At 41.4% G+C, this 21,713-nt stretch overlaps 1 protein-coding gene across 2 annotated transcripts in view; it reads right to left on the minus strand.

The window, feature by feature from the left end:
* Positions 1-1,328: 1,328 nt before the first annotated feature.
* LOC123993663 (androgen receptor-like) overlaps positions 1,329-21,713 on the minus strand; it is a 41,479-nt gene continuing 21,094 nt past the window's right edge. The window contains exons 4-9 of one of the 2 annotated variants that reach the window (XM_046296028.1): positions 6,693-6,929; positions 6,101-6,310; positions 4,662-4,806; positions 3,590-3,720; positions 3,354-3,505; positions 1,329-2,951 (exon numbers count right to left, since the gene is read on the minus strand). In XM_046296028.1, coding sequence (XP_046151984.1) covers positions 2,784-2,951; positions 3,354-3,505; positions 3,590-3,720; positions 4,662-4,806; positions 6,101-6,310; positions 6,693-6,929 — 1,043 coding nt within the window. In that variant the 3' untranslated portion in view covers positions 1,329-2,783. Of the gene's footprint in view, positions 2,952-3,273; positions 3,506-3,589; positions 3,721-4,661; positions 4,807-6,100; positions 6,311-6,692; positions 6,930-21,713 lie in introns of both variants that reach the window. The other variant, XR_006831492.1, reaches the window with a different exon arrangement.

A 21,713-nucleotide genomic window follows, 5' to 3' on the forward strand; every position in this document is an offset into this window, starting at 1 on the left:
CTCTGGACACACCCTGTATACCTGATTCCCACTGGACACACCCTGTATACCTGATTCCCTCTGGACACACCCTGTATACCTGATTCCCTCTGGACACACCCTGTATACCTGATTCCCTCTGGACACACCCTGTATGTCTGATTCCCTCTGGACACACCCTGTATACCTGATTCCCTCTGGACACACCCTGTATGTCTGATTCCCTCTGGACACACCCTGTATACCTGATTCCCTCTGGACACACCCTGTATACATTTACATTTAAGTCATTTAGCAGACGCTCTTATCCATACCTGATTCCCTCTGGACACACCCTGTATACCTGATTCCCTCTGGACACACCCTGTATACCTGATTCCCTCTGGACACACCCTGTATACCTGATTCCCTCTGGACACACCCTGTATACCTGATTCCCTCTGGACACACCCTGTATACCTGATTCCCTCTGGACATACCCTGTATACCTGATTCCCTCTGGACATACCCTGTATACCTGATTCCCTCTGGACATACCCTGTATACCTGATTCCCTCTGGACACACTATGGAAAACACTAAATAAAGCAAGGGACCCCAGTGAAGTGGAATATAGATTGTTTTATTTGTTCATTTTAGATCGAATTTGAAAGAAGTCTGATGTGTTTTTATAGAATATGCAACATATAATCCATTCCATATTTACAGAAGTCATGTATACTTTGTGTTTGATATGGTGTTATATACAAAGGTCAAATGAACAGCTATAGGCACATCTTTGTCTGTGTCTATAGAGTATGAATGATGTGTAAATCAAATGAACAGCTATAGGCACCTCTTTGTCTGTGTCTATAGAGTATGAATGATGTGTAAATCAAATGAACAGCTATAGGCACCTCTTTGTCTGTGTCTATAGAGTATGAATGATGTGTAAATCAAATGAACAGCTATAGGCACCTCTTTGTCTGTGTCTATAGAGTATGAATGATGTGTAAATCAAATGAACAGCTATAGGCACCTCTTTGTCTGTGTCTATAGAGTATGAATGATGTGTAAATCAAATGAACAGCTATAGGCACCTCTTTGTCTGTGTCTATAGAGTATGAATGATGTGTAAATCAAATGAACAGCTATAGGCACCTCTTTGTCTGTGTCTATAGAGTATGAATGATGTGTAAATCAAATGAACAGCTATAGGCACCTCTTTGTCTGTGTCTATAGAGTATGAATGATGTGTAAATCAAATGAACAGCTATAGGCACCTCTTTGTCTGTGTCTATAGAGTATGAATGATGTGTAAATCAAATGAACAGCTATAGGCACCTCTTTGTCTGTGTCTATAGAGTATGAATGATGTGTAAATCAAATGAACAGCTATAGGCACCTCTTTGTCTGTGTCTATAGAGTATGAATGATGTGTAAATCAAATGAACAGCTATAGGCACCTCTTTGTCTGTGTCTATAGAGTATGAATGATGTGTAATTCAGAAGAATTATGTCTTATTTTGACATATTGTGTAATGTACTACTTACTACATTTTGCTGAAACTATGAAAGAGAAAATAATGGTAAACTGAAAAGTAAAAGCGAAAAACAACAATCTGAGATGCACATTCAGGATCAAACCCCAGCTTGAGATCAGGGGATCCAGTGTAATCAATGGCATAGATTCTGGTGACCGTCGGTGAAGTGAAGGATAGTGAACAATACAGAATGATATTCAGTTTGGATTCCAGGCTAGTGACTAGCAGCGCAAATGAAGAGTATGTGTGGGACCCAGGGGAGAACAACTGCCACCTCTCATTGAAGCTAGGCTGTTTTTTCCAGAAAGCAGGATCTCCCGTTAAAGCAAATGGTTGCCATATAGTAAATAGCAACCTTCAGGTCAATATTCAAAGAAAAAACATTAGAAGACAATAATGTTTCAGATAATTGCTTCTATTACAACAGATGTCCTTGAACCAACTTTTTTTATTTTTAAATCACACAAAGAAGTTATATGGATAATTTAGTTGCTATGGCAGCCTGCAGTACCACGGTCGGCTATCATTTCAACTTGAGAAACTCAATGAGAGGGGCAGCACTGAGCTAGCCTGCAACATCACTTCCTGGAGTAGCTCAAACTGTGCATGTGATGTCCACATAAATCTCCCTCATGAGATGCCATCTTAGCATGCTAAAACCGACTTGATATGATGTCATCGATGGCTTTGTGTCTAATTATGTACAGTAAATGGTTGGGTGTCTAACAAGGTTATAGTTATAGTTTTGACCTCCAAGGTGTTTTGTGATATATTGAACCAGGGTTAGGTTTACTCCCACCTCGCGGGTAAAACATTTCACTGGTACCCCTCTTGACGGCAAAAAAAAAAAGAAACGTTTTTAAGTACATTTTCTGCATTTCTGCACATTTTGACATGGGGCAGAGAGAAAATGTTGTGGTTTTAAAGCATATATTCCTGATTTTCTACACATTTGGCCATGGTGAGGAGAGAAAATGTTGTGGTTTTAAAGCACATGTTCTGTAATTCTACAAATGTTGCCATAAGGCAGAGAGAAAATGCTGCAGTTTTAAAACACATTTCATGCTATTCTACTCATTTTGCAATGGGGTGGAGAGAAAATCTTGCTGTTTTAAAGCCAATTTTCTACAATTCTACACATTTTGCCAGGACTTATGAGTTCATATGATATCTGAGTGAGAGAGACTGACAAAATCAATGGGGGACCCTGGGTTGAATGTCTAGCAGATTGTTTTGTTATTGTCTGTCCCTCTTTTAGGATGAATTGTAATGGGATGACCCTCTAGCAAGGTGCATTGTGAAAGAGGATTGGCTGAACCATGCCTGTGAGAATCTTGGGCACGTGAACGCTGACAATCTCAGAGATCATCTCTGGATAGCTGACTCTGGTGGGCAGAGACTGGGCCTGAATAAACAGATCATAGGTGAACTGGTGCAGCTTCCTTACAATCTGAGAGAAAGAAAAAGAGAGAAGGAGAGAAAGAGGGTGGGTGGGTAGAGAGCGAACAGGGGGAGAGATGTTAACTTTCAATACCACCAAAGCAGGGGGGGTTGATCAGGTCAGGGGTCAGAAGTTAGGTATAGTAGATCTATATTACCGGGTGTAGGTAGTCCAGTCTCAGTGTTAGCTGGAACTGGTGTTGTGTACAGGTTAGAGGTTAGGGGTCAGAGGTCAGGGTTAGTGTATATTACTGGGTGTAGGTAGTCCAGTAGCTGTGTTAGCTGAAACAGGCATTGGTTAGGGGTCAGAGGTCAGGGTTAGTGTATTTTACCGGGTGTAGGAAGTCCAGTAGCTGTGTTAGCTGGAACAGGCATTGGTTAGGGGTCAGAGGTCAGGGTTAGTGTATTTTACCGGGTGTAGGAAGTCCAGTAGCTGTGTTAGCTGGAACAGACGTTGCGTGTGGTGTTTTTCTCCATGGTGTCTGGCCAGACGATCCAGCTCCTTGATGTAAGAGATCCTCAGCTCGTCAAAACACTTCTGATTCCTCAGACCCTCCACAGGGACTAACAGACACAAATAAATAAGCACATATTGAACCAGATAATGATACAGTCACTTGGTGTCAGTGTGTCAGTGATGTGACTCACTGATGCTGAAGAGGAGCAGAGCCTTCATACAGAGGAACTCGTCCTGGGTGACTCTGAGCAGACAGAACCTCTGGGACAGGAGACGGAACCGGACACAATGTTCATACATACTGGACACACGCATCCTCTGACTGGAGTGGGGGGGGTGGGGGTAGGTAGAGAGAGACAGACAGACAGACAGAGAGCGAGGCAGATAGGTAAGAAGGTGATAGGGAGAGAGAGAGAGAGAGAGAGAGAGAGAGAGAGAGAGAGAGAGAGAGAGAGAGAGAGAGTGAGAAGGTGTGAGAGAGGGTGAGAGAGATAGAGGGTGAGAAAGTGAGAAAAAGAGAGAGGGTCAGAGAGAGAGAAGGAGTGAGCGAGAGAGAGGGAGAGAGAGAGGAGAGAGAGAGAGAGAGAGAGAGAGAGAGAGAGGGTCAGAATTTGAGAGCGTCAGAAGTTGAGAGAGGATCAGAAGTTGAGAGAGAGAGAGAAGCTCGGAAGTTGAGAGAGACAGGGAGAGGGGGGGGTTCAGAAGTTGAGAGAAAGAGAGGGTCAGAAGTTGAGAGAGAGAGAGGGTCAGGAGTTGATAGAGGGTCGGCAGTTGAGAGAGAAGGTCAGAAGTTGAGAGCAGAGAGGGTCAGAAGTTGAGAGAGCGAGAGAGGGGGGATCAGAAGTTGAGAGCAGAGAGGGTCAGAAGTTGAGAGAAAGAGAGGGTCAGAAGTTGAGAGAGCGAGAGAGGGGGGGTCAGAAGTTGAGAGAGCGAGAGAGGGGGGTTCAGAAGTTGAGAGAGCGAGAGAGGGGAGGGGGTCAGAAGTTGAGAGAAAGAGAGAGGGGGTTCAGAAGTTGAGAGAGAGGGGGGGGTCAGAAGTTGAGAGAAAGAGAGAGGGGGGTCAGAAGTTGAGAGCAGAGAGGGTCAGAAGTTGAGAGAAAGAGAGGGTCAGAAGTTGAGAGAGCGAGAGGGGGGGGGGGGGGTCAGAAGTTGAGAGAGAATGTTTATTCTTAATTTAGGATTGTTTATTTCCCTTTTATTTATTGTCTAGAGAAAGAGAGAGATTATCAATATTGTATTCAGCAAGACAATAGTTGTACTGACTCGTTGAAGATGAGGTCGGGAGCGAAGTAGAGCTCTCCAGCGTCTGTGTTAGTGTAAGACCTCCAGCCCAGAGCGAACACCATCAACCCCAGCCATGAAGACTGGATCACTGACATCTGGTCTTCTACATGCAGCTGTCTGAAACCTACACAGAGAACATCATCAACCCCAGCCATGAAGACTGGATCACAGACATCTGGTCTTCTACATGCAGCTCTTAGAAACACACAGTGCAGGGAGAATAAAATACGTGATGAGTAGAGCCTCCTCTGGTGGGAAGGACATAGAAAACTAGAACCGAGGCTACAGCACTGGTATCAGTCATACACAGACCAGCTCTCTGTCCCCCAGCTCTCTCTATCACACCTGGGTTAGTGGGTTGGTACCATGTAGTGGTTAGGTAACAGTAGAATACAGGGTTAGTAACATGTAGTGGTTAGGTAACAGTAAGATAGAGGGTTGGTACCATGTTGTGGTTAGGTAACAGTAAGATAGAGGGTTAGTAACATGTAGTAGTTAGGTAACAGTAAGATAGAGGGTTGGTAACATGTAGTGGTTAGGTAACAGTAAGATAGAGGGTTAGAGGGTTGGTAACATGTAGTGGTTAGGTAACAGTAAGATAGAGGGTTGGTAACATGTAGTGGTTAGGTAACAGTAGAATACAGGGTTGGTAACATGTTGTGGTTAGGTAACAGTAGAATACAGGGTTAGTAACATGTAGTGGTTAGGTAACAGTAGAATACAGGGTTGGTAACATGTAGTGGTTAGGTAACAGTAGAATACAGGGTTGGTAACATGTAGTGGTTAGGTAACAGTATGATAGAGGGTTGGTAACATGTAGTGGTTAGGTAACAGTACAATACAGGGTTGGTAACATGTTGTGGTTAGGTAACAGTAAGATAGAGGGTTGGTAACATGTAGTGGTTAGGTAACAGTAGAATACAGGGTTGGTAACATGTAGTGGTTAGGTAACAGTATGATAGAGGGTTGGTAACATGTAGTGGTTAGGTAACAGTACAATACAGGGTTGGTAACATGTTGTGGTTAGGTAACAGTAAGATAGAGGGTTAGTAACATGTAGTAGTTAGGTAACAGTTTGATAGAGGGTTGGTAACATGTAGTGGTTAGGTAACAGTAGAATACAGGGTTAGTAACATGTAGTGGTTAGGTAACAGTAAGATAGAGGGTTGGTAACATGTAATGGTTAGGTAACAGTATGATAGAGGGTTGGTAACATGTTGTGGTTAGGTAACAGTAAGATAGAGGGTTGGTAACATGTAGGGGTTAGGTAACAGTAAGATAGAGGGTTGGTACCATGTTGTGGTTAGGTAACAGTATGATAGAGGGTTGGTAACATGTAGTGGTTAGGTAACAGTAGAATACAGGGTTAGTAACAGGTAGTGGTTAGGTAACAGTAGATTACAAGAAGAATGGTTTACCTGGCATGGCTTTAGCCCAGTTCACCACAGACACCAGTTGTCTCTCTCCCAGCTCGTTGAGGCTGGACAGTAGAGAGGTGAAACAGTCTGGCTGGGAGGTGTCATGGCCTGCGTTGACCATTCCTGGCTCGATGGAACTCAGGACGTTGAGGAGGGAGGGGCGTAGACTAGGGGAGGGGCCAAGAGTGGGAGCCTGCGATGCACCACAGCCTGCAGAGAGGGATATGAGATGAGATGAGTTGAGACAAGAGATATGTGACAAAATTAGACAAGTTGAGACTGAATATGTGCTGCCTTTCATCCAGGGTTGGTCGTAAATTCTGAATTAAGTTGTAACTGCTTTCTTTGTTAGGGATCATTTGAAAAAATTACATTCTGGTTAAGAAAAATATTTCACACAGGGTAGCCTAGTGGTTAGAGCGGTAACAGGAAGGTTGCAAGTTCAAACCCCCGAGCTGACAAGGTACAAATCTGTTGTTCTGCCCCTGAACAGGCAGTTAACCCACTGTTCCTGGGCCGTCATGAAAATAAGAATTTGTTCTTAACTGACTTGCCTAGTTAAATAAAGGTAAAATAAAATATTGATCCTCACATTGAGCCTGTGGGGAAATGGTGGCTAACTGTAGTGCCCCAGTCCTCTCTCCAGTCCTCTCTCCTTCCCTCTCTCCAGTCCTCTCTCTAGGCCTCTCTCCTTCCCTCTCTCCAGTCCTCTCTCCAGGACTCTCTCCAGGCCTCTCTCCTTCCCTCTCTCCAGGCCTCTCTCTGCCAGGTGCTTGTGTTCCCCCCTCCACTCCTCCTTTCAGTGGGCCAGCTCCCCTCAGCTTCCGGCCTAAAATGCACCACACACAGAAGTAGGACAGAGAGAAAGGCCCCTTTACCACTAGGAGATATGAAGGAGTCTGAGAAGTGGGTTGAAGAAAGAGAATGCTAGGTTTCCATTCACATGACATCCTTTCCTTAACCTTTCGTTGTGGCTGCTGGCCATGTGACATTCCTGGTCTGCAGCTCAAATTGACCGTAAATATCACAGTAGCCACTAGCCAGTAAGCACAAACTATTTAACAATGACAAACTTTTATTTTAAAACATTTTACACTCTTGAATAATACAATCAAACCATATTACACTCTTGAATAAGGCAAAACTTCACAAGCATGTACATGCAGACAATTAAAAGGTTGATTTTCTCATCTCTAGGCTCCACTTACATTTTTGCTTCAAGAAAAAGGCACAGAGTTGCTTTTGTAACAGCATGTCTTCATCACGTAATGTTAGCCTATCAAAAATGAACGATTAATGCTCTCATTCTAATATAAAATGACAAAAGGACTACCTTACAACAAACCTGGCTTCATTTTTATCAATATCGTGCAAATCAGTAGATGTGGTGAAAGCTCATTGTGACTGAAAACATGGTAACAAGTGAATTCACTGCAATACGTTTTATATGGAAGTCCATACCTGCCACCATTAAGTTAAATAAACAGAAACATGCCTCGTGATTTGTCAACGTGCTTCAATCTGAACAACTGTAGCCAACAGATAACACCCACAGCTGCAGATGGGTTACTGTCATGAAACCATTTTTAAACATGTCTATAGCAAATTGAGTTGGAAAGAAAAACATGATGCATCTGTAGAATCAGCTATCATTTTTGGGACTAAGTTCATGTCTAATTTTTGGCAAAGTGTATTATTTTAAATACATTTGACATTTATGCCTGAATTTTGCACATTTTCACCCCAGATTTTCATTGCCGAAATGAGTCCTGATTCAATTTCTCGGGTCATTTTATAAAATGTTACTTGAGAAAAACATGAAAATAAAAGAGAGCCGCACACTCTAGGAGCTCAGATGCAAAAATGTAATACCAACGTTTGGACAGCCAAGCTGTCTTCATCAGGGTGTAATCACAAACACTGCGGGATGACTCGATGACTTGAGAAAAACAAAACTGATTTGAATTTAACACAAAATATGTTGCTGCAGTTTGACCATAAAAATTGTATACTAGTTGAATTTTACATGAAACTATAATATTTATCACGTACAAATAGTGCCTCATTACCATAACAAATATGTGTCTCATTACCATAACAAATATGTGTCTCATTACCATAACAATTGTTCAAATTCCTGTAAAACCCGACATCTCATTACCATAACACTTGTTAAAGTTCCTGAAAAAAAAATACATCTCATTACCATAACACTTGTTAAAGTTCCTGTAAAAACTCCAATCAGTTTTCAAATAAAGTTATATTCACCCATGATGCATCATCTAGAGGAGTAGAAGCTAATGTATTTGTGTGTGTGCCTTCAGAATGAGGTTCTTATCCTTCTCATTACTAAACTGTAGGGGAAAAGACTGATTAAATGTTATCATAATTTTATAATTAATGTTTTATTTTCAGTGTTGTTTTTAACTCAGGCATTTTCATTAGGAGAGTAATGTAAAAAATATATATATATATATTAGCAATTGATTTGTTTATTACTTTTTTGGATTGTTGCGGTAATGAGAATTTTGTGGAAATTGTGGTAAAATACATAATATCTGATTTTTAAAAACAATAATAATTATGAAATAGATAAATACAGATCCAGATAGCCTAGAGAAGCATATTGTCTCTGAGCCCATCTGGGGAAACTGGCCTAAACAATGTATTTATAGCCTAAAATTGGCCAAATTATTTGTGTTCTGACAAAATGTGACTGTGATCAAATTTGGTTTATATTCACACTTCGGGTGGCTAGGCTACCTAGGCCTTTTTAATCAAAATGGTTGGCTGAAATGAATCGATCAACACAATAGTGATGACATACAGTATGAGTATCTTTTTAATTACAGACGCAAAGCCCTAAACCAAGCAATCACTGCATACAGCCAGCTCAGCCCTGTTAGTTTGTGTCCATTCTGTAACGGTTTTCTTGAGTTGAAGGAGAGGCGGACCAAACCGCAGCGTGGTTGAAGTTCATGTTTCTTAATAAGACAACTAAACATGAACATAATACAAAACACGTGGAAAACCGAAACGGCCCTATCTGGTGCAACAAACACAGAGACAGGAACAATCCCCCACAAACACACAGTGAAACCCAGGCTACCTAAGTATGATTCTCAATCAGAGACAACTAATGACACCTGCCTCTGATTGAGAACCATACTAGGCCGAAACATAGAAAGGCCAAATCATAGAAAAACAAACATAGACTGCCCACCCCAACTCACGCCCTGACCATACTAAGTAATGACAAAACAAAGGAAATAAAGGTCAGAACGTGACACAATCGCAGTTGTTGTCTCTGCCTGTGTAAAGTGTTTTAATGTTGCCACCCTCCCTAGGGCCAGGAGTTTTTCCAGGATCTTAGAAAAAACCTTATGACCTGATATTTAAAAAACAATGTTTACTGGTAATTTATGACTATGTCATACGCTAGAACTAGGCTGTCACTAGGGTCAGGAGTTGGTTAAGGTTTCTACAAGCTCCATTCTGTTGATCTACATGCGTGCACGTGGGTGGAGTGGGATTTTTAAAAAATGGATTAATAATAAAAATATATACCTTGCAAATATTCTTAATCTTGCCGTTGTAACCTAAAACAGTATCCCAGTTTGATATGCTGCTTGTGTATTAATTCCCCTATCTGCTAAAAATAGAAGTTAGTTGGCTACAGCAGTTTCTACCATTTCGTAATAGCCTGTAATCACTAGTTATTACAGGCTATAACCCTAACCCTAACAAAATGCAATTTTGTGTGGATTCTATTAAGGTTCAATGTTGTTTGGTTTATTGTTTGAACAGTAGTGGAGATTATATTTGCTTGTCAATGCAAAATAGGCTTCTTTGATGCATAGCCTATACTGTTGATCAGATGAAGGAACCAAGCAACCGTCGTTGCCTACACAACACTGCCCGACCGCTACGGAAGAGATGATGCAGCGCGTTACAGTTCTCGTGTGGCACAGCTGCGGAGTCACCGAAATAACGTTTTCTCCCCCTCTCCCGCAGCACACCCCATCCCCAGTGCGTGTTCCATTGCTGTGACTTCTGTTGCACAGACACCTTCTCCAACTCTCGTTTTTGTCATAATTGAGTGGGTTAAAGTCGCTAAATGCCATCTAAACCATATAAACCCTCTGTGTCAAAACTCCCCGAAGGCAGCCTGAAAAGCAACTGCATTTATCGCTAGAATATTTTCAGTCGCTGGAGGAGTTTTCAGTCGCTGGAAGAGTCTGAAAACTTGCTATATATAGCGAAAAGGTTGCTAAATCGGAAACACTGGTTATAAATAAAACAAAAATATCCTATTTGTATAATCTACATTTGACATGTACTGCAGCCTGAAGTTACTGCAACAATTCCAGAATGTAACAGCATGTTACTTCAATTTAAGTTAAAAACACTATAAAACAAGTCTCAACTATTAGGAAAAGGTCTGTACATTTCAGCTGTTTCAAAAACATTGTTCTGCTATTACCATTTATACTGTAGGAGAGTTGACTCAACAAGACAATTCTGTTTACACTGCCCTGCTTCAAGCCGGACAACTGTCGGGCGAGTGTCATACAATACCTTCGGAGGTAGCGGTCGAGACATAGCAAGTACGTGAGTTTACATTTGAGTAATGTGTAGCCGATGGTATTTTTTATGAAAAGTAAAGTGTGAGTAAATTGTGAAGAGGCTCTTTTTTATTCTCAATGAATGGCATTATCGGTCTGAAATGTCAATTGACATCATATGAACATACACTTTTCAATTAACTTTAGCAAAGGGAATGTCACAGTAGCCACTAGCCAGGAGGCTATGCATTACAAACTACACCGAGTGTACAAAACATTGGGGACACCTGTTCTTTCCATGACATAGAGTGACCAGGTGAATCCAGGCTGTGTTCGAATACTCATACTAACCACACTAATGGTACTATTTGTGACAATAAACAGAGCATGCCTTTTTCCCCCGACTTTTTGAAATCCTAGTCGTTCAGCTCATGTAGCCCAGCCCATAGGCCTATATGCAGACGAAGTCCGATACAAATGCATTGCTTTATCTAATTATGCCAAATGTTAAGAAAATGTTGGCCAATGTAATAAGTAATTACTTTTCGAATAAATTAATTTACGTTGGCTGACAATTTGAAAACTACGCTACTTACAAACCGCATAGCATATAATTACAGCAGTATGTACCTGTATGTTAGCTAGCTACCTAATGTTAGTTGGCTTCTAAAGGGTGTGTTCATTAATTCAATCTTGAGTGCCATATTTCGCTCTGGGTGACCGTAAATTCAGAGGTTGTCAGATTGTCCATTCTAAATGAGGAGCATCAGAGCGCGCACTGTACTCTGGAGGAGGAGGAGGGTTGATCCGAGCGTTCTGACCTCAGTTAAGCACCCAAACTAACTGGATAAAGTTGGCTAGCTTGCTAGCTACTTCCAGACACAAATGAGAGAACACCTCCCTCTGACCATTTTACTCGCCCTAGCAGAGCTGGTTAGGCTGATTTTATGTCAATCCAGAGCGTTGTTGATTGTAACTGTGCTGCTGGCAACAATTTAATTATGCTTTTCTGATGACTTTAAAAAAAACAAGTTTTTATTTAATTAGGCAAATCAGTTTAAAAACAAATTCTTATTTATAATGACGGCCTACTCCGGACCATTGTTTACTGACACCTGCCATATTAAACAGGTGTTTTGTTCATAAATGTGTCAGTTATTCTGCGCTCTGGCACTCAGACGAGAATGATCTGAAATCGGAGTAGATAACCACAGTGGCTTTATAAACACAATCTATTGACTTGATTATTCAGGTCATTCTTAGCTTAGCTAAGCGGTATAGTGGTTGTGTTCTTAATGGGGATTGTTAATGAAGTCATAAGCAGTGGTGTAAAGTACTTAAGCAAAAATACTTTACAGTACTACTTAAGTAGTTTTTTGGGAGTATCTGTACTTTACTTAACTATTTATATTTTTGACAACTTTTACTTCATTACATTCCTAAAGATAATGATAATGACTTTTTACTCCATACACTTTCCCTGACACCCAAAAGTACTAGTTACATTTTGAATGCTTAGCAGGACAGATAATGGTTCAATTCACACAGGAGAACATCCCTGGTCATCCCTACTGCCTCTGATCTGGAGGACTCACTAAACAGAGAACATCCCTGGTCATCCCTACTGCCTCTGATCTGGAGGACTCACTAAACAGAGAACATCCCTGGTCATCCCTACTGCCTCTGATCTGGAGGACTCACTAAACAGAGAACATCCCTGGTCATCCCTACTGCCTCTGATCTGGAGGACTCACTAAACAGAGAACATCCCTGGTCATCCCTACTGCCTCTGATCTGGAGGACTCACTAAACAGAGAACATCCCTGGTCACTCCTACTGCCTCTGATCTGGAGGACTCACTAAACAGAGAACATCCCTGGTCACTCCTACTGCCTCTGATCTGGAGGACTCACTAAACAGAGAACATCCCTGGTCATCCCTATCTGCTCACTCTCCCTGATCTGGATCTGGACTCACTAAACAGAGAACATCCCTGGTCATCTCCTACTGCCTCTGATCTGAGAACATCCCTGGTCATCCCTACTGCCTCTGACTCACTCAAAACAGAGAACATCCCTGGTCATCCCTACTGCCTCTGATCTGGAGGACTCACTAAACAGAGAACATCCCTGGTCATCCCTACTGCCTCTGATCTGGATCTGGACTCACTAAACAGAGAACATCCCTGGTCATCCCTACTGCCTCTGATCTGGTGGACTCACTAAACAGAGAACATCCCTGGTCATCCCTACTGCCTCTGATCTGGCGGACTCACTAAACAGAGAACATCCCTGGTCATCCCTACTGCCTCTGATCTGGCGGACTCACTAAACAGAGAACATCCCTGGTCATCTCTACTGCCTCTGATCTGGCTCACTAAACAGACTCCCTGATCCCTAAACAGAGAACATCCCTGGTCATCCCTACTGCCTCTGATCTGGCGGACTCACTAAACAGAGAACATCCCTGGTCATCCCTACTGCCTCTGATCTGGCGGACTCACTAAACACAAATGCTTTGTGTTTAAATTATGTCTGAGTGTTGGTGTCACACCCTGACCATAGTTTGCTTTGTATGTTTCTATGTTTTGTTTGGTCAGGGTGTGATCTGAGTGGGCATTCTATGTTACATGTCTAGTTTGTCTATTTCTATGTTTGGCCTGATATGGTTCTCAATCAGAGGCAGGTGTTAGTCATTGTCTCTGATTGGGAACCATATTTAGGTAGCCTGTTTGGTGTTGGGTTTTGTGGGTGATTGTTCCTGTCTCTGTGTTTGCACCAGATAGGACTGTTTCGGTTTTCTCGCGTTTATTGTTTTGTTAGTCTATTCATGTATAGTTTTCTTTATTAAAGAACCATGAATAGAAACCACGCTGCATTTTGGTCCGCCTGTCCTTCAAGTCAAGAAAATCGTTACAGTTGGAGTGTGACTCTGGCAATCCGTAATTAAAAAACAAAACAAATGAATTGTGCCGTTTAGTTTGCTTAATATAAGGAATGTTTTTATTATTCATACTTTTTACTTTTGAATCTTAAGTATATTTAAAACCAAATACTTTTAGACTTTTACTCAAGTAGTATTTTACTGGGTGACTTTCACTTTTACATGAGTCATTTTCTATTAAAGGTATCTTTACTTTTACTCCAGTAGGAGATTTGAGTACTTTTCCCACCACATAAGATGTCTAGCTAGTAATTTGTTATGCTAACAAACTTGCAAAGAGTAGCAGAGCAACAGCTTGAACTTCTGGTAGACAGGCAAAGGGCTTTGCTCGCTCAACTGAAAGGATACCATTAGTTTACGGTGTACTAAAATGAACTAATAGTATATAGTATGTAGTATACAGTGGCAAGAAAAAGTATGTGAACCTTTTGGAATTACCTGGATTTCTACATAAGACAATAGACAAACATAGTGTGCTTCAACTAATAAGACACAAATTACTGTATTTTTCTTGTCTATATTGAACACCTAATTTAAACATTCAGAGTGTAGGTTGGGAAAAGCATGCGAACCCCTAGGCGAATGACTTCTCCAAAAGCTAATTGGAGTCAGGAGTCAGCTAACCTGGAGTCCAATCAATGAGACGAGATTGGAGATGTTGGTTAGAGCTGCCGTGCCCTATAAAAAACAGTCACAAAATTTGAGTTCGCTATTCACAAGAAGCATTGCCTGATGTGAACTATGCCTCGAACAAAAGAGATCTCAGAAGACCTAAGATTAAGAATTGTTGACTTGCATAAAGCTGGAAAGGGTTACAAAAGTATCTCTAAAAGCCTTGATGTTCATCCTTGATGTTCATTCTACACCTACATTGCTTGCTGTTTGGGGATTTAAGGCTGGGTTTCTGTACAGCACTTTGAGATATCAGCTAATGTAAGAAGGGCTTTATAAATAAATTAGATTTTTGATGTTTTTTTATCAGTCCACAGTAAGACAAATTGTCTATAAATGGAGAAAGTTCAGCACTGTTGCTACTCCCCATAGGAGTGGCCTTCCTGCAAAGATGAGTGCAAGAGCACAGCGCAGAATGCTCACTGAGGTTAAGCAGAATCCTAAAGTGTCAGCTAAAACCTTACAGAAATCTCTGGGAACATGCTAACATCTCTGTTGACGAGTCTACGATACCTGAAACACTAAACAAGAATGGTGTTCATGGGAGGACACCATGGAAGAAGCCACTGCTGTCCAAAAAAAAAAACATTGCTGCGTGTCTTAAGTTTTCAAAAGTGCACCTGGATGTTCCACAGCACTACTGGAAAAATATTCCGTGGACAGATGAAACTACAGTTGAGTTGTTTGGAAGGAACACACAACACTATGTGTGGAGAAAAAAAGGCACAGCACATGAACATCAAAACCTCATCCCAACTGTAAAGTCTGGTGGAGGGAGCATCATGGTTTGGGGCTGCTTTGCTGCCTCAGGGCCTGGACAGCTCGCTATCATTGACGGAAACATGAATTCCCAAGTTTATCAAGGCATTTTGCAGGAGAATGTTAGGCTGTCCGCCAATTGAAACGCAACAGATGTTGGGTGATGCAACAGGACAACGAGCACAGATGTAGATCAACAACAGAATGGCTTCAACAGAAGAAAACATACCGTCTGGAGTGGCTCAGTTAGAGTCCTGACCTCAACCTCATGGAGATGCTGTGGCATGACCTCAAGAGAGTGGTTCACACCAGACATCCCAAGAATATTGCTGAACTGAAGCAGTTTTGTAAAGAGGAATGGTCCAAAATTCCTCATGACCGTTGTGTAGGTCTGATCCGCAACTACAGAAAACGTTTGGTTGAGGTTATTGCTGCCAAAGGAGGGTCAACCACTTATTAAATCCAAGGGTTCACATACTTTTCCCACCCTGCACTGTGAATGTTTACACGGTGTGTTCAATAAAGACATGAAAACATAGAATTGCTTGTGTGTTATTAGTTTAAGCAGACTGTGTTTGTCTATGTTATGACCTAGATGAAGATCAGATGAAATTTTATGACCAATTTATACAGAAATCCAGGTAATTCCAAAGGGTTCACATACTTTTCCTTGCCACTGTATCATTAAGTATGCAGTATACAGTATGTTAGTATGCAGTATTTTAGTATGCAGTATGCAGTATACAGTATGTTAGTATGGGTATTTCATTACAGCTCATGTGGAAGCTATGATCACTTATTGATGTCGCCTCTTAAATCCACTTCAATCCGGAAGGTGAAGGATTTTTACACCTGGAGATTTTTTATTATTATGCTAATTAGATGTTCACCAGGGCACGTTCATCGACTCAAGGGTTTTTAAAATCCACTTCGAATCTGTGTAGATGAAGGGGAGGAGACAGTTTAAAGAAGGATTTTTAAGCCCTGAGACAATTGAGACATGGATTGTGTATGTGCCATTCAGAGGTCAAAAGATTTAAGTGCCCTTGAACGGGTTATGGTAGTAGGTGCCTGGTACACTGGTTTGAGTGTGTCAAGAACTGCAACGCTGCTTGGTTTTTCATGCTCAACAGTTTCCTGTGTGTATCAAGAATGGTATTTCACCTGTAGAGGAAATTATTTAATTACCCATTATGTTGTTTAATTAGAGAATTGTCAATTGTCATTTGTTAGTTTTGATATACGCTTGTCTTGTGTGGGTGTGACTGCAGTGGGTGACATCCTGTTTTCTGAATCTGCAAGAACTTAGATGTGTGGAAACATGCAGGAAGGAACAGACAATTGTGGTATCTTAAATCTGCATAGACAAAAAACAAATTAAAAAACAAATTCTTATTTACAATGACGGCCTACCCCGGCTCTCCTAACAAAAAGTTGTTGAGTGTTGTGGATGTTATTGATTGCTTCATTTTTGCAAATCTTATAATAAAGTTGTTTTGAAGAATACTGTCTCTCCTTTCGGTTAGAATTACCACAACACACCCAAAGGATATTCAGACACAATGTAATCGAAATGGAAAAAGTTTGGAACCACCAAGATTCTTCCTAGAGCTGGCCGTCTGGCCAAGCTGAGCAATCTAGAGTTCCTCTGTGGCGATGGGAGAACCTTCCAGAAGGACAACCACCTCTGCAGCCCTACCCCAATCAGGCATTTATGGTACAGTGGCCAGACAGAAGCCACTCCTCAATAGTTTGCCAAAAGGCACCTAAAGACTCTCAGACCATGAGAAACAAGATCCTCTGAATTCTTTGGCCTGAATGCCAAGTGTTACGTCTGGAGGAAACCTGGCACCATCCCTACAGTGAAGCACAGTGGTGGAGGCATCATGCTGTGGGGATGTTTTTCAGCGGCAGGGACTGGGAGACGAGTCAAGATCGAGCGAAATATGAACAATGTAAAGTACAGAGAGATCCTCCAGAGCGCTCCAGAGCGCTCAGGACCTCAGACTGGAGTGAAGGTTCACCTTTCAACAGGACAATGACCCTAAGCACACAGCCAAGACAATGCAGGAGTGGCTTTGGGACAAGTCTCTGAATGTCCTTGAGTGGTGTCGTGTATTTGGCTATGCCGGATTAAGTGATATGACATGCTATTCTATAAAATCCTTTCTCTGTAATTAATATTACCTGAATGAGCTAATCATGTAAATGTAATTAACTAGTAAGTCGGAGCACCACAAAATAAAATTTATAGAGCTGTTATTTTCCCGAATAAACGCTTAAAGACCTAGTAATATTTTACATCAATAGCAGTCAATATTGTCAATAATTGTTACCTTGTTTCAGTCTCATTTGAAAGTTGTAAATTCTTGGTTATCTTCACGAACCCTGGCTAACAAGTTGAATCAGCAATACAAAATTGGGTTGAATTATTTATTTACTAAATACCTAACTAATCACACAGAATTACATATACATAGAATGAATCATACCTTGATTACAAATTATGTCAAAGGAAAACTTCCCTAGCAGAAGGAACAAATGAAAAGGGGGCTGGGTTTGAGTGAAAGAGCGGGAAGACTGAAGATCAAAGGGAGAAGCGATGTCTCTAGCGGGCCGTAGGCAGCTACTCTATCGTAAATACAGAATCTAATGCATTCTAAATTACCGGCCATTTGGAAAAGGAAAATGCAATAAATATTTACTCTGAGCTGCGTAGATGGAAGGCCGTGTTGCCCAACAGAGTAATTTGAAGAGTGTCTCTGGTGGTGAACGGGAAACGTTGTAGTGTCGTCGTTGTGTGGTAGACGGAATACTCTGTCCGTCCTTTCCTAGCCCATGTTTACAGCGCCCACTGCTAACTCAACGGCTAGGAGGTATTACTTCTGTAGCGAATAAGATTTCAAAGTTCATACCATTCGCAACCAAAGCTCACGCTGAGGTTGGCTTAGTTCTGTAGTTATTATCTGCATCCTTCTGACATCGGATTGTCGTCCTAATGTACCCGGAACAGGAGGTTACATTTTCGTCAAGGGCTTATATAGTGGATGGAGAAGGGTGTGTTTCAGTTTATAGCCCATGTCTCTTCACAGGGGCGGGCCACTGATTGAGCAGATCTCTTACCTTATGAACACCCAATTCTCTCATTTGGAAGCTAAAATTACATTTAATCTTTTCACCAATAATTTTATATTTAAACATTTGAATTGCCCACAATTCCATGTAAATCTGATAACTAGAATGTGTAGACTTTCCCAGATACAGTTTAGGTCGTCATGTCATCAGTCATAATGTCTCAGATGACAACCGAACATCATATTCATTATGTACCAACGCATATTTTCAACTGGTTCTATTACTGAAATATGGTTATTTTCCCTCCACTTGTTTGATGTTCCCAGACTCTCTATGTTTAACAAAGGCTATTCAAGAGTCCCTCTGTAGAGTCAGAGAGAGAGAGGGAAGGGAGAAAGGTATTTATGGAGAGGGTCATAAACCTTACCCACAGGCCAACATCATGACAGTGGTCCAGCCCGAGCCCGGACTTGAACCCGATCAAACATCTCTGGAGAGACATGAAAATAGCTGTGCAGCAACGCTCCCCATCCAATCTGACAGAACTTGAGAGGATCTTCAGAGAGGAATGGGAGAAACTCCCCAAATACAGGTGTGCCAAGATTGTACTGTCATACCCAAGAAGACTCGAGGCTGCAATCGCTGTTAAAGGTGCTTCAACAAAGTACTGAGTAAAGGGTCTGAATACTTATGTAAATGTGATATTACCTGTTTTTGCTTTGTCATTATGTGAGTTGTTTGATGAGGGGGAAAAAACAAGAATAAGAATTTTAAAAACAAGAATCCATTTTAGAATAAGACTGTAAGCTAACCAAATGAGGAAAAAGTCATGGGGTCTGAATACTTTCCAAAAGTACTTGTATATTATTAGTATAGGCTATGTAAAGAAATATTAAATTAAGAATAGTCTGATGGGTGACAATATTAGCCTATCACTTGTGAGTGATGTATTATCATTTACATTACATTTACATGCCACAGCGTGTGCAGTAAGGTAATAAACAGAGCATGCCTTTTTCCCCCGACTTTTTGAAATCTTAGTCACTCAGCTCATGCAGCCTAGCCCATAGGCCTATATGTTTTTAAATGTGGCCAAATACCTTCTTAAAATTAAGCACATTAATCCGCTTTACAACCAGTGGCCAAAAGTTTTGAGAATGACACAAATATTAATTTTCACAAAGTCTGATGCCTCAGTTTGTATGATGACAATTTGCATATACTCCAGAATGTTATGAAGTGCGGTCAGATGAATTGCAACGAATTGCAAAGTCCCTCTTTGCCATGAAAATGAACTGAATCCCCCAAAAACATTTCCACTGCATTTCAACCCTGCCACAAAAGGACCAGCTGACATCATGTCAGTGATTCTCTCGTTAACACAGGTGTGAGTTTTGACGAGCACAAGGCTGGAGATCACTCTGTCATGCTGATTGAGTTCGAATAACAGACTGGAAGCTTCAAAAGGAGGGTGGTGCTTGGAATCATTGTTCTTCCTCTGTCAACCATGGTTATCTGCAAGGAAACACGTGCCGTCATCATTGCTTTGCACAAAAAAAGGCTTCACAGGCAAGAATATTAATGCCAGTAAGATTGCACCTAAATCAACTATTTATCGGATCATCAAGAACTTCAAGGAAAGCGGTTCAATTTTTGTGAAGAAGGCTTCAGGGTGCCCAAGAAAGTCCAGCAAGCTCCAGGACCATCTCCTAAAGTTGATTCAGCTGTGGGATCAGGGCACCTCCATTACAGAGCTTACTCAGGAATGGCAGCAGGCAGGTGTGAGTGCATCTGCACACACAGTGAGGCAAAGACTTTTGGAGGATGTCCTGGTGTCAAGAAGTGCAGCAAAGAAGCCACTTCTCTCCAGGAAAAACATCAGGGACAGACTCATATTCTGCAAAAGGTACAGGGATTGGACTGCTGAGGACTGGGGTAAAGTCATTTTCTCTGATGAATCCCCTTATTGATTATTTGGGGCATCCGGAAAACAGCTTGTCCGGCGAAGACAAGGTGAGCGCTACCATCAGTCCTGTGTCATGCCAACAGTAAAGCATCCTGAGACCATTCATGTGTGGGGTTGCTTCTCAGCCAAGGGAGTGGTCTCACTCACAATTCTGCCTCAGAACACAGTCATGAATAAAGAATGGTACCAACACATCCTCAGAGAGCAACTTCTCCCAACCATCCAGGAACAGTTTGGTGACGAACAATGCCTTTTCCAGCATGATGGAGCACCTTGCCATAAGGCAAAAGTTATAACTCAGTGGCTCGGGGAACAAAACATCGATATTTTGGGTCCATGGCCAGGAAACTCCACAGACCTTAATCCCATTGAGAACTTGTGGTCAATCCTCAAGAGGTGAGTGGACAAACAAAACCCCACAAATTCTGACAAACTCCAAGCATTGATAATGCAAGAATGGGCTGCCATCAGTCAGGATGTGGCCCAGAAGTTAATTGACAGCATGCCGGGCAGATTGTAGAGGTCTTGAAAAAGAAGGGTCGACACTGCAAATATTGCCTCGTTGCATCAACTTCATGTAATTGTCAATAGAAGCCTTTGACACTTATGAAATGCTTGTAATTATACTTCAGTATTCCATAGTAACATCTTACAAAACTATCTAAAGACACTGAAGCAGCAAACTTTGTGGAAATTAATATTTGTGTCATTCTCAAAATGTTTGGCTTGACTGTAGATCCTAACTGGCAGACATAGGCCGCGCGGCAATTTCAAGTTTGGGGAAGATAATTTTCACCATAAAAATGCACCTTTGTAATAAACATCATTACATGCATAATCGCATTTACGGTCACTTTTGAGAATAGTGTTTTCCTGCTAATTGATTGCATTTTGGAACATTCTCTCGTACAGCCTGCTGCCGTGTGTGCATTGCTGTGCTTATAATGTGAAGAAATAGCCTAATAGTTTATCAACCTTAAAAGCTAAACGTTCTGATCTGTTGCATCAGCCTCATTGCTTTTTAAAATTGAAGTTGACCGACACAATAGGTCAACGTTTGTACTATGGGGATAGTAGACTGACATAGACTAGTGCTTTTGCCGTTCGTTCCTACTCATCTTGTTGGCTGACGAAAAGTAAATGTGGACAGTTCTAAAATCTTCAATATTTTTTACATCGGAATTCGATAAGAGGAATGCGCGCAGTTGCATCCCCGACGTCTTCACTTGTAGCCTACTTCAGAGCTCAGATGCCTGAGAGAAGTACCCGATCATGTGACAGGCATTGGCTAATAAGAATTGAGATAACTGAGAGAGTCATGTGAGTGAGAGGTGCTTTTGACTACTGCTGCGGGGAGAAGGGAATTATAATTATTATATTCAGCCCAAGGGTACAATGGCAACTTTGGCCGCAAAATACATGTATGTTTTATGGGGCGTTACAGCCACACAAAGGGGATGCCGTCGGGAAAAAAATCGAGGCCTGGTGAAAATATTATCATTTTTTTATCACATTGTGAATGAGAGACTGATGGAGTGTGTGCAGCCTTCACAAGGCACAAATCAAAGCTCATGTCTTTCATGTGACATTTTTCATGTGACATTTTTCAAATCATCATTAGAGAGGCATCATG

This window comes from Oncorhynchus gorbuscha, linkage group LG13 (genome assembly GCF_021184085.1).
Source record: "Oncorhynchus gorbuscha isolate QuinsamMale2020 ecotype Even-year linkage group LG13, OgorEven_v1.0, whole genome shotgun sequence".
NCBI lineage: Eukaryota > Metazoa > Chordata > Actinopteri > Salmoniformes > Salmonidae > Oncorhynchus > Oncorhynchus gorbuscha.